The sequence below is a fragment of the Daldinia vernicosa genome, assembly GCF_022497035.1.
Source record: "Daldinia vernicosa strain CBS 139.73 unplaced genomic scaffold F5Y00scaffold_27, whole genome shotgun sequence".
Lineage (NCBI taxonomy): Eukaryota > Fungi > Ascomycota > Sordariomycetes > Xylariales > Hypoxylaceae > Daldinia > Daldinia vernicosa.
In genome coordinates, this window is record NW_025953943.1 from 288,498 (window position 1) to 304,399 (window position 15,902).

The window sequence follows — 15,902 nt, forward strand, 5'->3', positions numbered from 1 at the left end:
TTATAAATCCTCGCTCGCCTACCACTATGTATGTAGAGACGAGCTCAGTAGGTATCTCGCTCGCTCACAGCTTGCTCTGGCCAGACTTCCGTTCAATGGCGAGCCAGATCCCCTCGCCTTCGGCCATGATGTTTCCTGCGAGATATATTATTAGCATTCGAGTCGGCCTAGATTATATTACGTGCCTTTCCCCTTTCCCCTTTTGATAAGAAGAGGGCAAATAAATAAACAAGCAGGAAGTTAGTAGGTAATGCTTCACTCACCGTCCTTATCTTCCAACGTGCCCCTGACGTACATCTTCCGGCCCTCCTTGCGCACCACGCGCCCGCGGATCAGCAGGATCTGCGGCAGCCGGATCGCGCGGTGGTAGTGCGTTGTAAAACGGGCTGTGTACGCGCCGTTTGCTGCGAGGTTTTTTTCCGAGTTAGCAAGTACCCGGTTGTCTTGCTACAGCGAGCCCGATTATATATATGTATATATGTATATGTATACCTAGGTATCTACATAATATGCTAAGGGGGTGGGATGGGTGGGTAGGTAGACAAGAGAGATAGATAGATGTAGAAAGGAACAGACATACTAGTCTGGGCATTCGCGGCCGTCCCCATGACCTCGTCCATGAGCAGCCCGTGCATGCCGCCGTGCATGACGCCCGGGTAGCTCTGGCAGTCTTCTCCCAGGTCGACGAGGGCGTTGAACAGCACGAAGGGATTCCGCGGGTTCTCGCCGTTTTCTTTGCCGCCGCCGCCGAGGAGGGCTTCTGATGCGGACAGTGCGTTTTTCTCGTTGGTAGGGCCCGCTTTGCTGCTGCTACGGCTACTTTTCTTGTTGCTGCTGTCCGATGGGGCCGAGGACCCGGCGGGAGACGCTTCGCCGGAGGAGGGTGAAGGGGAGGGGGATGAGGATGAGGGGGATCTGGGCTTCGTGGGCTTGACGAGTTGATAGAATGTCACGCAGGCGCGGGCTGTTGTGGGACCGTTCATGGTCTTGCGGATGAGGCTGGAGTCGCCGTTGGGCACTGTGATTATAAAAGAGTTAGTTAGGTAGTCACCTGTTGAAAGCCAGGTTATGAGAACTTGGTTCTCCAATGATAAGTTAGGTAAGGTAGGTAGTTAGGTTAGGTTACATACGCGGCCGGCGGTCCGGCACGCCGATTTCGAGGATGGCCGGGTCTGAGAGGAGCGCTGCGCACCAGGGGATCGCGTTGAAGTGCGCGAGGGGGTCGGCGACCACCTGGTTGTGCTCCGTGGGCTTTGTCGCTGGTTCGGGCGGGTTCGAGGAGGAGGAGGGGGGCATGATGAGGGAGGGAGGGATTAGATAGATAGATAGAATAGATAGGTAGGATGGCTTGAGGTATGTAAGTTGCGAAAGGCTTTGCTCGAAAGGTCGGTTGAAAAATAAACACTTTAGTCAAATGAACGAGTATATGGTCCGGATGTGTTAGATAGTCGGTACGTGAGAGGATCGCGTGGTAGGTATGCGTCTCAGCCCTTACAGCTCATATATGTCAACTCTGAGACCCTCGACCAGCGTGTGAGCAATGTAGGTAGGTATATATATATATATATATAATATGTATTATTAGCTACAAGGACAAGGTACCTTGGCCCTTAGCAAAAGCAAAAACCTGGGGAAGCCATGAGGTCCTCTTTAAAGCGGACTGTGTGTGTGTATGTGCAATAGGGGAGATCATTCATTCGATGTAGCTTTCAAAGCTGAGCTCATCATTCCAGTCATTCGTCGATCCGAGTAACCTACCATCCGCGTACCCCGCTGTCACCTAGTCAGCTCCAGGGAACCGAACCGATAGGTAGACTTGTATTCGATAATAACGTCGAGCGAACAGGCGGTCGTTCCTTGGTAGATGTGGACGACGCTGCGCCTGGCTGACCTGCCGGGACTGTATGTATTAGATCATAGATGCAGTGATGGTGGCTTTGGGCGGACGCCACCAAGATGCTAGAGCGCGCCCGGTCGTGCTGATCTACGGGCGATGCCGAGATTGTCAGAATCAGCTGCTGAGTTTCTACCACGTACGGCGTTGTCGAAGCCTGTTCAACCAACATATCTGAGCTTTACTACGGTGTTGAGTTGGGATCTGTCGAATTGACAACCCATCTCATAGAAGGTTCTCACAGAGGGGATCTCCTGGCTGAAGTTAGCCTTAGAAGTAAATGTGCAAGGAGGTCATAGCGGTAATAACGTATCAAATGAGTGTTGAGGCTTGTTTGGGACGAAAAAAGCAAAAGAATAGAAAAAGTAAAAAGAGAATTGACAATATACGCCACCTAGGCCATTATATATTTCCACACGCCACGTCTTAATTACCAGCCAGTCCCATACTCAAGTCAAACTTAAAGAAGCTAGCAATTTACGAAATTAAAACAGATGTAATAGGAAAGGGGTCGTTAACAATTGATGTAGACAATACTTCTCTCTATGTCTGTTAGTTATGCCTTGCTATTCCATGTATCCATACCAATCAATGCACAGGGACCCCAAGTCCTGGGCCACCGCGAGCTAGACTCCAACTCGTCATGCTGCACCCAAGCATGGTATATGCCATAAACGCCTACACTCCGATAATGCTACCGCAAATCCTTCATATGTACAGCTTTTGTTTGTCTAGATATTGAACAGTATTTTCAGCCGTTCCCACGTGTAGAAGCTCACGGCGCCCATAGGTAATACCTTCACATAACCAATCGATAGCCCGACGAAGAACCCGGAGATCCCTCGTTCTCTAAAGATCATAGCCGCCGTCTGGCCTATTCGTAAACGGCGTCCATCCCCTACAGCCCCGCTAACTTGCTGCCGCCGTCTAATCACCTCCAACGGGTAAGACACGGTTTGTGATACAACACCCGAGAGTCCTCCAGCTATTAGCTCAGCCCATGCTTGAAGCGGTGCAGGTTTATCGGCGGGAGCATTGGCTGGTTTAGGAAGGGTAGTATATTTCCTAATAGATGGTAGGCGGAAGAGATCGCTCACGGTATCATGAGTTAGAAATGACACGCCGGCGTACGGTACCATACCCAAGAGAGTTGTAGAAAACCCCCTATAAAAATTAACCAAACCAGAGCGAGGGGTTACAAACTGCGCTGTTGCTGCTGTGGCCGCGGTTATATTTCCGGTGGCACCTGGCCTGGTCGCTGTCTTCGCAGCAGGTGGTTTCGATACAGGGTGCTCGTGATAAATCTTTTTGCAGATCTCGATAAGCGACGGTCGCGTGGCTTTCGTTTCGAATGCCATCCGCACGCGAACAATCTCTAAAGGATATGTGAGGAAGACCGATGTGACACCGGCCAACGCACCGGAGGAGAACCGTCGGAACCACGTTTCGTTTTGGCGGTTTGAGCCGATGAGTAAGGCGCGGTATTGTTCATAGGCAACAAACTTTACAGCGGCGTAAGGGTATATTTTTAAGAGAGTAGCTGAGTGTCCGCGGAATAGACCTGATACTCCCTCGCGAGCATATATATCACGTATCGCTATCCCGAAGCCGGCCCACGAACCCTGATACTTTGCGAACTGCGGATTGCCGGTCTGGAAGAGGATCTTGACTCGATCGAGAGGAGCGACGGTAGTCTTGGCCTAGAGACAAATTGTGAGCACGCGACCAGTTTAAGCATTGAATAAGCAAGAATACATACAGCACACCCTGCGAGACCTCCGGCGACAAAGGAACGAAGGACATAGTCCATACTATGTTTATCCGGCTGTTTCCCCTTTATTGCTATCGGTGGTATATCATCGTCTGGATCTGGACTTGGACTTGGACTCCGCGCCGTCGCTCCCGTGACGGCATTGCTAGCTTTCCTGACAACCCCGTCCATTTTGCTGACGATGGGATTGGCATTTTCCTCTCCCTGAGATATGAACTCGGACCTCGCGGCATGATTTACGGCAGCCGATGGCATTACTACGCCACCGACTTTATCTCCGTTATAATACAATGAACGCTATAACGAAAAAAAAATAAAAAATAGTAAAAATGTTAGTTAATAGTACATATCTATACTGCTCGGGGTCCGCCTCGTGAGGTTTCTCGGGTGTCGCGTAGGGGTGTGATGAGGGGGTGTCGGCAAGAGACGAAAGATGGTGGGAAAACGGATGGAGATTTGCGGTGCCCCGGATTTTGCGCTGACGAAGCGATTTAGAACGGCCGCGAATGGACGTCACTTCCTTTTTATTACATACATTGACATAAGGTAATGTAAGAGGTATGTACATATCTTCACCCCTGCAAATACCCCGAGTCCCGAGCCGAAGCTTGCCGAAGCTTAGCCCGTCTACCCGATACCTACGCTTTTTCAGCCAACGGCTCCGCCTTCGAATTTTTACACTATCACGAGACCTCTCGCCCGCAGCGTATGGTCTTTTAAACTGTAATAACTGTTCAAGTGGTCATCACGAGACGTTTTGGGTTGGAGTGGGCTTTACGAATCAGTGTACCTAGGTATTTTACTAGACTTATGCATGCCAACGCACCATCAGCCAGTAGAAAGGTCAATGTTTCAATTAGCGAGATGAAGACGCCAGAATATGAATATCCTGTAAATTTCGTTGACATAAGTCAACCCTACAAAGTCAACTATACATACATAAGTTCAACTATACATAAGTGTACATTTACATACTATGAGGTACACAATCTATATATGCTAACCTATTTGCATGTGGCTTTGTTTTCCAGCCTGAATGAGTTTGCCCCAAGCCCTACCCCAAGAGACGAAAAACTCTTTAGAAAGATGAGATGGCCAATTACAACCAACACTCATTGTCTCTTACCCGCATTTATCCTTCACCATAGATATCCTATATATAATCTCTTGCTCCTTTCAACCCAGGTCCCTAATTCCTACTTAGAGTCCTCGCCGTATAGAGCTTCAATTCGGTCCATCTCCCCTTGCTTCATTGCCTTGATCTCGTCTTTCTTCGCGTTGTATTTAACATTCCGGGGGTCGTGGATTGGGTTTTCCGGGCTGGTCTTCCACTCCTTCTTGATTATTTCCTCCCTCGTATGCATACGCAATCCTTCGCTAGTTCCGTCTTCTTTCATCTCTTTGAGTCGTCTTTCCCGGAACACTGCATATGCAGCATTAACCCTTCTATCGGCATGCCTGTCAACATTCATTTTAGGTCCGTTCGACGCAACAAGATCTAGAACATCTAGAGCGCTATCCACTCCCGACGCCTCGAGCGTCGGAAGCTTTTTATCATCAAACTGAGACAGGTCGAGACCCCGATTTGTTTTTTTAACGGCCGTCTTAGAATTCTTAGGTCCAGGGCGAGTTGGCAGACTCTTTTCCTCTTCGGCAGCAAGAGCTTCTTTTTCGGCCTTTTTCCGGGCTTGCTCTGCCTTCTTTGCTTCCTGTGCTTCTCTGGATATAAGTTAGCATAAGGCTTGCTAGGTTCGTCATTTGTCCCTTATAATCCAATTATAAGGTAACCAATGGAACCCGTCAAAACATTCCAACAAAGGAAAAGCATGTAACGTACTTCTTAGAATTATTTTTAGCACCCCTCTCCCAATCGGCGGCTTCTTCCGCCGCCTTCTTCGCGTTCTCTGCGGCAGCCTTGTTGGCGGCAGTCTCAGCCTTTCGGGCTTGGCCGGCGGCCTTCTTGCTACCGTCGCCGCCTTTCTTCCCTGCCATTAATCTAAATATAGATGGGAATAATAGTACTAATAATGAATGTTTGCTGCGGTAGGTATCACAATCTCCCAATAGAGATAGACTATCAAGACTTGATCTGATATCTGGGAGCTATGTGACCTGTCAATAGGATGAAGAAGAGGGGCAACAATAGCGGGGTTGGTTATGCAAGGCGGTATAGGCCAGTACATCATATGTCAGTATGCCTAACGCCAACATTATATTGTGGGTAATATGCATGCTTAATGTACTGGAAGCAGACAAGCCAGGTCTGACGTAGTTTCGAGCTAGGTTACCAAATTATCCGTGTACATAACGCTATGTTATTTTATACCTCTTATACAGTAACTACTTCAACTTAAACTGGCTGCCGACGAATAAGAGGTAGAAAGATGTAAATGCTGACATGACTTATAGTAAACTTCAACGGCAAACCCTAGCTAAAATAGACTTGTTAGTTGCAAACCAACATCCATGGCTTTTTCTACTTTTATTCTGTTGGTTCTAGGTTCGAGAATTGGTAAGGCTGAATAGCCACAACTGGTTACCTCCAGAGCTGGCGGCTATACAAGGGAGATTATTGGTTACCGACGTTATGGGCACTGCCCACCACTATATACCTATATACCTATACACGTAGACAGAAGCGGTCTAAATACAAGTAGAAGTGAACATGGAAGTTCAACTTTGATAGCGTGTTATTTTTCTTCGTTGAGAGCTAAGAACACTAAAAACACATTGATTCCATTAAGACGTTTTTTTTTTCGTGATGTCAGCTAATTCTCCAGTTGGTCCTTATAAGCCTAAACGTCGGAAATCCAAATCGCCATACATACAGCAAGAAAAGATCTCAAGCATAGCTTGCTACGACGCTGAGGGGAACAAAGACTACGAACCACCTAACCAACCGCACCGAAAGCCCGCATATCCATATCGGAAATTAGAGGGAACAGATATTCGGCTGCTCCGCATCCTACCAGGAACTGGCGCCATTGAATGTCTACTTTACCAGATACCTCTTGAAGAAGTGGAACATCCCAAAGAACTGTCGTGGCCCGGAGAACGGCCTCCCTTCAATGCCCTGTCTTATGTGTGGGGCGATACGACGGATAAGATGACCATTTTCCTAGAAGATGAACCTTTTCAAGTCACGAAAAATTTGTTTAGAGCTCTTCTTCAATTCAGAGAGCTAGAGCTGCCCGACGACGTTATCTTCACCGATGAATATTTCTGGATCGATGCCATCTGTATTAACCAAGAAGACGTGGAAGAAAGGTCTCAACAAGTACGACGTATGCCTGAGATATACGGTAGTGGTCAAACTATCGTTTGGCTCGGGCCTGTAAACAGAACACTTCAAATTAACCCACGCAAAAAGTCTTTACAAAATGCCGGCTCACCCAAGTTTCAAATATCGTATGACGAAGCGATTGAGATCTTATTCGAAAAAGTTCGTTCAATGGGGAAGGAATGGGAACCTGCGGATGACAACTACAATTTGATTATAAGTATAAATGAAATATTCGGTCGCGCTTACAGGGCAGTCATGATTGTGTTGGAGGACATATTGAGTCGGCCGTGGTGGGTGAGGCTATGGACGATTCAGGAGGCACGTTTACATATGAGCCCGCTTGTCTTTGTTGGGCATCATAACGTACGCCTAGAAAAGCTCACAACATTCTATTCATACTTTGTTGAGGAGAACAAATCCCTTGTCATCTCCCCAGGAAGTCGGAGGATTGAGACCCTAACGACAATCGATATATTATATATTTGCGGCGAGCCAAGGACATTAGGATTAGGGGAGGTCTTTGATAGAATACTCACGGCTGCCGATATCAAAGAATCCACGGATCCTCGGGATCAAGTCTACGGGCTATTAGGTATACTGAAGAATCTTAAAGAAGAAGAAGAACTCCCAGACGAGCTATTGCCGAACTACCATCTGTCATATTCCGAGACGTATTGGGCCTACGCCGCGTTCTTGTTTCAGTCAGCTGGAGACTTAAAATTGCTCGAATGTGACCTCAATGAGCTCCAAGGTGTACCCTCTTGGGTCACTGACTTCCGTTACCTACGCCGGGGCCCCCCGGTACCCGGGCCGTCTGTATATGTGTCACCTGATAAAAGGACTCTACATCTACAGGGCTGCATATTGGGGACATTCCGAAGTGTCCTTAATAGGATTGATGCAAAAGCTGAAGGACCGTGCCGTGAGAGAATACCGGTTGAGGTGACGAATTACGCAAAGGCTTTCGAGGAGCACATCCTTGGACCCTCGGCATCCATAAGAGGGATAACAATCAAAGAGGCTTTAAATGATATGATAGAATGGGTGAACGAGATTATTCCCTTGGAGAGCCCTGAATTGCTTTATGAAGCCTATAGCAATCTGCGTGATTCGCCTAGGCGTAGACGGTCACGGACAGCAAAGAAAAAATGGACGAAAAAAACAGGCATGTTAGAAAATTCGGTCGTCGTCAATTTCGTACATCCTTCTTTATTACTCCATGACGGTTCGATACTTAACGCTTATAGGAGGGATATTGAGGTGATAGCTGGTGATTTAATATGTCTGTTTAAGGGAGCTAATAAACCAAGCATATTGCGTGCCTCTGGCGAGAACTTTACTTTCCTAGGCCAGTGTATACTGGGAGGCGGTCCTCTTAAGAGCAAGATAAATGACGACAGTTTCTGGGCTAGCGCGCATATACAAGATATCAAATTGATCTAGAAAACTTATAGGGTGAAATACATAATAATATAATATTTATAATCTAAGGCGTGCTGCCGCTCCCTCTCTTCATCCTATCCTATCACCTAATCGTCTTCAACAAGTATTATCGCTACAACCAAGTAGGCTACTTCATCATGCTCCACGAGATTCATAAGACAGTAGTTCGATACCTCCACTCCAACCCTTTACTCATACCCACCCTGCCGACAAAAGAACGGTCAGCACTAGTGAATCTCGAGGATGAGAGATTAGCTAATAGGATACCGGGATATTCTTATAGAAAATTGTCGGGGACGGACATCCAGCTAGTTAGGATCCTCCCGGGAGATGACGCCGATGGTATCGAATGTTTGGTTGACGAGGTACCTTTAAGCTCAAAGCCAGAATATCATGCCTTGTCTTATGTCTGGGGAGATCCATCAGACTTAAGAACGATCACTCTATATGGCTTACCGTTTGATATCACTAAGAATCTTTTTGAAGTACTACGGCAATTCCGTCAATTGGGTCAACGCGACGACTACTTAACGGACTACATCTGGACCGACGCCATCTGCATCAGTCAAGCAGACGCCGATGAGAAGTCCCGAGAAGTGCCACGGATGACCGATATATATATGTCTTCTATGCACGTCCCTATTTGGCTGGGGCCCTGCAGTCCCTCGACTGGTAAAAGTCATCTTAGAAAGCTACTTCGAAAGATGATATCGTATACGAGTTTCAGCTCGAAAGCAAGCCCCTGGAAATCATCACCGGGCCAAAAGCGCCGACAATATCAATAGAAGACGACGTAATAGAAGATATAATGCAGGAGTTTTCGTCTTTCATGCTTTTAATACCCGTTGATAGCCGCGACGACGAAAAAGTCCTACGGGAGGTATTTGGCAGCTCATATAATACTCTCCTCGAAATAACGGCTAGTATTCTGGTGAATCCATGGTTTTCAAGGACTTGGACGATCCAAGAAGCTTGCATATCTCCAGCTCCTACAGTTTATATCGGCCGTCATCATATACTCTGGGGAAAACTAGAGACTTTAACGAACACACTTGCAGGAATTTACAAGCCTTTGTTAATTACCACGGGGTTGAAAAGGATAATGGCGACACGAAGGTTCCAGGAAGTATCCCATTCTACTGACGAGAATGACTACCTACCTATATGTCCGATTTCACCTACAACGATAGCTATAGTGATTTCAACCCGAGCGAGATGACAACACCGGAGGTGTTTGCAAGATTGTTGCTTGAAACACAGAATAAGAAATGCCAGGATCCTCGGGACCAAATTTACGGAATTCTAGGTTGTCAGGAGAGGATGCCCTAGTGAGGTAAATCATGCATAGAGTGAATGTCTAGGGTAGCAGACCAAGTAGTAATTGTATTGAACTTAGTAACGCCTGGCCTTTCTAACCTGACGAGGGCGCGAAGCGCCTCTTATATACTCGTACAGACCCCTGTAGCCACCCTAACCCACTATACCCTGACATAGGTCTTCTTGAGTTTCTAGGAAAAGATATACCGGCCGAGTTAATGCCTGACTATAACCAGCCGTACAAGGATCTCTATGGAAATGCGCGACCTATGTTCCAGGTTCCACCGGCGACTTACGGCCACTTGGGTGTACGATAAATGACATTGAAATTGGAACCAGACCCTCGTGGATCACCAACTTCCGATACCTTTTATATCTGAAATCCAGACTTAAATGTCAGCCATCCGCGTCTATCTCACCAGATAATCGGACGTTAATTCTTCAAGGGATCCTAATAGGAAGGCATAAAAATCACGTTGACAGGTCTTTCGGCATAGCCATCTGCCCACTTGAGAAAATGCCCAAACCTCTACCAAGTCGTCTCCGAGAGGTAGAGGAACAAATTCTCGTGCCTTCGGCAGGAATGAGTGGGATGACTGTCGAGGAGTTCTTGGATGGTCTTGCTAAGAACGCAATTAGGGTCTTTAACCAATGGGGACTTGAGTCGTACCGGCGCAAATTTCGCAAACTATGCGACACCGAAAAAGAAATGTCCTTGAAGTCAAAGAGGAAAATGTACAGAGACCAGCATACTCTGTTATATAATATGGCGGGTGAGTTTGGTGGTATAATTATGCTACTTTACAGCGGTAATATTGTGCGACTGCCAAGGCAAAACGCCGCATTACAACCTGGGAACCATGTATGTCTATTTAAAGGGGCTACTCAAGCTAGTGTGGTGCGACCTTGCGGAGACAACTATCTGTTTATAAGTCAATGTGATATAAGAACTCAATCGTATGTTTTTGAGGAATATAACGAAGAGTTTTAGGCGGGGAGAGAATTGACCGAGTTCAGATTGGTATAGACTTAGTCATAATTGTCTTTGGGTATAAGGCAGCGGGAAAAGGGGAGAGCGACTAACCATTGTCACATAGAATTATATCATTCAGATTCATTTCGAAATTTTATTCATAGATCATATAAGGAATAAACCCCCATGCTACACTAGATAGGGTCTAGAGAATAGAGTAGTTATCAAGGATAGTATAATAGCTTTGATTTCACTTGATAATAGACTCCGATTAGGCGATAGAACTTCAACCTAATATCAAATATTTGGAACTAATGATTATACTAGTTATATTTTACATGCAACAAGAGGGATAGTTATACATACCCAAATACTATATAAGAAATTATATAGTAATCATAAAGTGAGTCTAAAAGGCATTGAAACAACTTTAGTTTCTATATAAGAAATGACTATACCTACTAGGTACCTAGGTAGCAACTAGAATAAAGAGTTCGGTCACGAAACAATAATTAGAACCAGAGACAGTCAAGGGTAGCAGTTGGGGGCTTAGGAGTGAGGAAAGCCTCTCAAGTTTGAAAAATGCTTATAATTTACATACATACGTGTCAGGGGTACAGCTGAAATATCGCGATGTCGCACCGCCTATAAAAACCCTTCATTCTAATCCCCATGTTTCTATTAGCGCCCCCGTTAAAGAGAAGTAGGGTTGCATTTTCAGCGATTACCTAAGATGATGGGCTGAAGTAACCAGCCGCCTTATTATGTAGTTGAATCCAAAAGGTCAGAGTCTTCTTATGTATAACTACATACCTCCTACCTAGGTACTCGCCAGCTATACCCTTGAATATGGAAAAAGGCGAAATCAGAATCTCTGAATGATTAGAACTTAGAGTTATTGCAGTCGTGACTTTTAGCCAAGCTTTTCGAATACTATAGTCTTACGAGAGCGCATTTGCCGCCACGGTGCTTGGGCTGTAAGCAGCTGATACTAGATTGGTAGGTCATACTTCGTTCGCGGCAGGCTCTCGTTCTTGGCATGCCTTCGCCCCTGTACATAAGCTGCTGTTATTCTTCCATTTTAAGCGTTGCTTCGCATGCACCGCCGACTAGGTACCTAGTGCTGTAGGTAAATCACAAAATCTATCCAAGGCTGGTCAGCTATACAGGGGTCCCCTACGTATTTATTTGGTATCTGTCTATAAGAATAGGAAGATCTATATACATATTGTCTTGTTTCCTCTAGTCCCGCTTCTTTCCCTCCGTATAGATACTAGACTACCTACCTAAGGTATACAGGGTGCGTTAATTCCCCAGACTACCTAAACTAACAGCGGGCACCGTTCACGATATCCAACGTCCCCCGTCGACCTCGTCACCCCTGTACGTCTTGAGCTCTCATCATGTCTCGGTACTCCGGCCTCACGCCGTCGGCAAGAGACTATTACGAACCCAGAGACCGGCCTCGTCGTCGGAAAAGGGACCCATACCACTACAGCGCAGCGTTTATGCGCGAGATGATAGAAGAGGCAAACGACAAAGAGGAATCCAGAACCCTTTCCTTTATTTTCAAGTCCCTGTTCTGGTTTATGCCCATTGCTCTCTCTGGACTTCTCGTCGCCATCCTCGTCGTGTACATCCTAGCTATTAACAACAACAACAATCCCAGCATCGACCCAGACAGCATCGAGTTCCAGCTTTATAAAAACACCCGCTTCCGGGAGTGCTCCAGCAGCCAGAGCTCGCCCAACAACATCGACTGTACGTTCCTGCAGTATAACCTGGCAACGGACAGCCGAGGGTATACCGACTTTTCACCCGACCCGAGCGAGAACTATATGGTCAAGCTGTGGCTGCCGGCGGACCGGTCCGACTACGAAGGCGCTCGATACACGTGGTGCGACGTCGCCAGCTGCCTAAGCGCCTTCAAGGTGATACCGTCGACGCCACGGCCCGCCGCCTTCTACACGCTCTCGCTCACCACCACGCTGCTCACCACCATGACCATATGGAGTGCCTCGTGGTGGATGTTCAAGCTATTTACCTCGGACCCCGAAGACTGCGGCCAGGGTCTCGGCACGATCTTCTGGGGCCTCGCGATATTTGACACCGCGACCGTCGTGTTTTGGTGGGTGAACCTATTCATACAGGCTTCAGATCCCCTACGCTTTGCCCCCCTGTCGGTGCTGAACTGGGTTACGGTGTGGCGATACGCACGCTCGCTACACTTCCACCCCGTAAAATGTGCCTTTGAACCGGACTCGAGGCTACATCGTGTCCTACTGTGGGTCTTGTATTCTTTGACGGTGGCTCAATGGATTGCCTCCTGTGTTGTTTTCGGGATATACTACGGCGACATAGTGTCCATGTTCGGGAGAGGCCGCTACGCCCGATACGACTGCCACGAGGACAAGATCGACGCCGCCCCCGGCGCTTCTTCATGCTCTTCGGCAGAGCTGTGCTCCAAGGACTGGCTGCTAGGAGACCCAGGGTTTGAACAGAGCGTCTACTACGGCGACCTATTGGTAGCCATTTTCTGGATCTCGACCGTCGTGGCATTAGCTCCGATCCTGGGCCTCGTCTTCGAGGGATTTCGTCGGTTGTATCGAGATCACGATTTCTTCCCCAGCAAAACCTCCAGGTTCTTGAAGAAGTGGAGCAGCAATGCCTCCCTTGAGTTCGTTCTCTTGGGCTTATTCTTCGCTATACTTGCTTTGGATATTTCAACGATTGTTAACATTTTCCGAGAGACGGGTGATAACGACCGGGCGGGGACATTCGCGTTTGACTTATCTTGTCGGGCTGTCCATGTTTCCTTAAGCCCGTGGAAATATTTCTTAGATATAAACGAATATGGGCGGGCGTTTAAAATAGCAAAAACCTGGTTTAATGTTTGAACATTATGATTAGTATTGCCCATCTCTTCTAGTAGAACTTAACTATCTTAGATGGTTAATTAAGCTGCCGATGTTCCCTGTTGATTATCAGGGGTAGCCATGATGTCTCCTGACATTTATACTAAATTATTTCCTATGGTTATTTGAGGGGGGGACGATTCTGTTACCCAGTATGGATCATGGAGACTTGAAAGGCGACCGCGTCTCATTCCATAAATAGAAGAGAAAAAGAGAAGCAAGCAAAGCCACGAAAAAATGCGATGCCGCATCCGTATTGTATATTGAGTAAACCACCCTCCAGCAACGCCTGTGGCTTTTGGGAAGACCCGAATAGGATAGATAGTATACGCAGAAACGAAACAACCGCCCTCCCCTTTTCCTTATTAACGAGCCTAAAACGCCGCAAACTCCCTTCCCTCGGGGTTCCGCCCTAAGGCCTAACACCCTTCAGACCAAGATGTCCACATCAAGAAACGAACTCCGTATTTACACCCCTACGTAGTCCAGCTCTTTTCGACCGAGAACAAATTAACCCCGCCCTATTTCCCGTCGATGGGGAAGGGGGTGGCATGTAGCATACCTACACATTATCTCACTCCTACACCGCGCACCATGGAAACATCTCGAGGCGGGCATCAACCACATATAAATAATATAAAAACAAGGTGCAATGCATAGTCCTTATACTTCTTCCCTGAATATCGATCTTCGTTCCGACGTCGGGCTATCGTGCTTGGCCCCCGCAATCGCCTTGGTCGCCGCGACATTTGTGTCGATTGGCCGGGGACTCACGCCCCTCAGGCTGATATTGCTAGGCTCGGCCGCCTCGTCGTCGAACGGATTGCGGCCACCTCCAATGCCTAGATTTCCGTTTCCGTTACCGCCAATAGGCGCACCCTGGTCGCGGCTTAACGTACGTCCTCTTCGCTCATCGGCCCCTAGGTTCACGGTGCTGTATCCGGTGCCGTTCTCATGTTGTTGCTGTTGCTGTTGCTGACGCTGTCCCTGTCCGCGCAGGCCAAGTTCTTGTTCCTCGTATCCGTAGCCGTAGTACCCGTCCGCCTCGTGGCCGACGCGCGAGTCCCAGGCCTCGTCCGGGTCGAGGGGTCCGAAGCCGCGGCGGGAGGGGCGCTCGTACGCGCCGCTCGCGGACCTATTTCCACTGCTGCGCAAGGCGCGCCATTTGTCGCTTATCCAGCTACGAATGCCACTCGGTGCCGGTTGCGGCGGCCCATACGAGGACGAGGGTTCGGAGTGCGCAAAGGGGATGTAAGATGAGAGAGGTGGGGCAGGGAGCTGTCGCAACGGGGATCTGTTAGCTCGTAGTCATATACTAGATAGGCTAGCTACCTGGAGAGGAACATGAAGTATGGCTCCGATCATGCCCGGCAAGTAAGACAAGCATGATGCAGTGATTAGGGGGGAGGGGTTAGGAGTAGATGATAGGTAGTGAGTGGTTGGAGGAAGAGAGGGTATAGAAAATGGGGCACTTACGCCTAACCGCCTTGCGCGCAGCTGGGTGAAGACGATCCAGCCGACCGCGGCTACGATCAGCAACACAACCAGGACTATGAAGAAGGTCCCGACAGGGCTGACCATTTTCGGTCGCGGGTGTGGTCCGGAATGTTTATCGTTTTTTTGGAGGGGGGGAATCGTCTAGGGAAAAAAAAGAAAAAAAGAAAAAAAGGACGGCAGTCGACAGGACCGGGAAAATTCAGTTGGAAAGAGTGGCGAAACTACCTAAGGTAGGGATAGAAGGAAGGAGGTGTTGTGGGCGGTGGAGAATAGGTGGACAGAAGAGGTAGCGAGGTGGGATCTAGTCGTCAGTATGTCTTACAATGCGAAGTTGGAGTTGAGGCTGATGACATTCTTTTTCCGGTAGCGTTGCGGCGTTGCAGCTTGCAGCGTTGTTGCTTGTCATCCGGTGTTGCGGGTCTCTTGAAGCTTTGGGTCTTTCGGTGGGTTCATCTTAGCGTGGTTATGGGCATGCAAACATGGCATGGATACGGTATCGAGTTACCCGATTTAGGTGCTAGCCCCTGCTTTCTTCAGTGGAGTCGGCTATGGGACTGGGGGAGAAAGTCTGAAAGTCCAGACGGTATCCACTTAAGCATGACGTTATGTAGACTTTAACGGTCATGGCCCGTGCAGATTGGGGGGAATATTCTAACATAATGTTACCCGGTTACATACATGAGATTAGGTACCAAACCTACCAGTTTAATTGGGAGGAAATTCGTGCCGATAAACCCCAATAGCTGTTAATGTTGTCTCACTCCAAGAGTCTATCCAAACCTATCAAACCTGTCAAATTTACGGTCACG

At 47.8% G+C, this 15,902-nt stretch overlaps 7 protein-coding genes across 7 annotated transcripts; 3 read left to right on the forward strand and 4 right to left on the reverse strand.

Moving 5' to 3' along the window:
* Positions 1-64: 64 nt before the first annotated feature.
* On the reverse strand, positions 65-1,296 carry F5Y00DRAFT_270274 (HotDog domain-containing protein; the record flags this gene model as incomplete). Its single annotated transcript, XM_048012595.1, has 4 exons — positions 65-135; positions 264-404; positions 581-1,018; positions 1,131-1,296. 4 exons carry the CDS (start codon positions 1,294-1,296, stop codon positions 65-67), a joined length of 816 nt encoding a protein of 271 aa, XP_047864253.1.
* A 1,049-nt stretch (positions 1,297-2,345) lies between these two features.
* Positions 2,346-4,244, reverse strand: F5Y00DRAFT_90143 (mitochondrial carrier). Its single transcript, XM_048014323.1, has 2 exons — positions 3,654-4,244; positions 2,346-3,594 (listed from the first exon to the last, which is right to left on the reverse strand). The coding sequence occupies exons 1-2, from the start codon at positions 3,918-3,920 to the stop codon at positions 2,626-2,628; spliced, it is 1,236 nt and encodes a 411-aa protein (XP_047864254.1). The 5' UTR covers positions 3,921-4,244; the 3' UTR covers positions 2,346-2,625.
* A 121-nt stretch (positions 4,245-4,365) lies between these two features.
* F5Y00DRAFT_270275 (uncharacterized protein) lies at positions 4,366-5,657 on the reverse strand (the record flags this gene model as incomplete). Its single annotated transcript, XM_048012596.1, has 2 exons — positions 4,366-5,384; positions 5,503-5,657. The coding sequence occupies 2 exons, from the start codon at positions 5,655-5,657 to the stop codon at positions 4,862-4,864; spliced, it is 678 nt and encodes a 225-aa protein (XP_047864255.1). The 3' UTR covers positions 4,366-4,861.
* Positions 5,658-6,276: 619 nt separating this feature from the next.
* Positions 6,277-8,438, forward strand: F5Y00DRAFT_238859 (HET-domain-containing protein). The gene has a single exon (XM_048008020.1). It carries the CDS (start codon positions 6,427-6,429, stop codon positions 8,389-8,391), a length of 1,965 nt encoding a protein of 654 aa, XP_047864256.1. The 5' UTR covers positions 6,277-6,426; the 3' UTR covers positions 8,392-8,438.
* Positions 8,439-8,528: 90 nt separating this feature from the next.
* F5Y00DRAFT_270277 (heterokaryon incompatibility protein-domain-containing protein) lies at positions 8,529-9,248 on the forward strand (the record flags this gene model as incomplete). Its single annotated transcript, XM_048012597.1, has 1 exon — positions 8,529-9,248. The coding sequence occupies one exon, from the start codon at positions 8,529-8,531 to the stop codon at positions 9,174-9,176; it is 648 nt and encodes a 215-aa protein (XP_047864257.1). The 3' UTR covers positions 9,177-9,248.
* Positions 9,249-11,871: 2,623 nt separating this feature from the next.
* F5Y00DRAFT_270281 (uncharacterized protein) lies at positions 11,872-13,719 on the forward strand. Its single transcript, XM_048012598.1, has one exon. It carries the CDS (start codon positions 12,085-12,087, stop codon positions 13,576-13,578), a length of 1,494 nt encoding a protein of 497 aa, XP_047864258.1. The 5' UTR covers positions 11,872-12,084; the 3' UTR covers positions 13,579-13,719.
* On the reverse strand, positions 13,572-15,333 carry F5Y00DRAFT_238863 (uncharacterized protein). The gene is made up of 2 exons (XM_048008021.1): positions 15,073-15,333; positions 13,572-14,874 (listed from the first exon to the last, which is right to left on the reverse strand). Exons 1-2 carry the CDS (start codon positions 15,175-15,177, stop codon positions 14,260-14,262), a joined length of 720 nt encoding a protein of 239 aa, XP_047864259.1. The 5' UTR covers positions 15,178-15,333; the 3' UTR covers positions 13,572-14,259.
* Between the last annotated feature and the right edge of the window lie 569 nt (positions 15,334-15,902).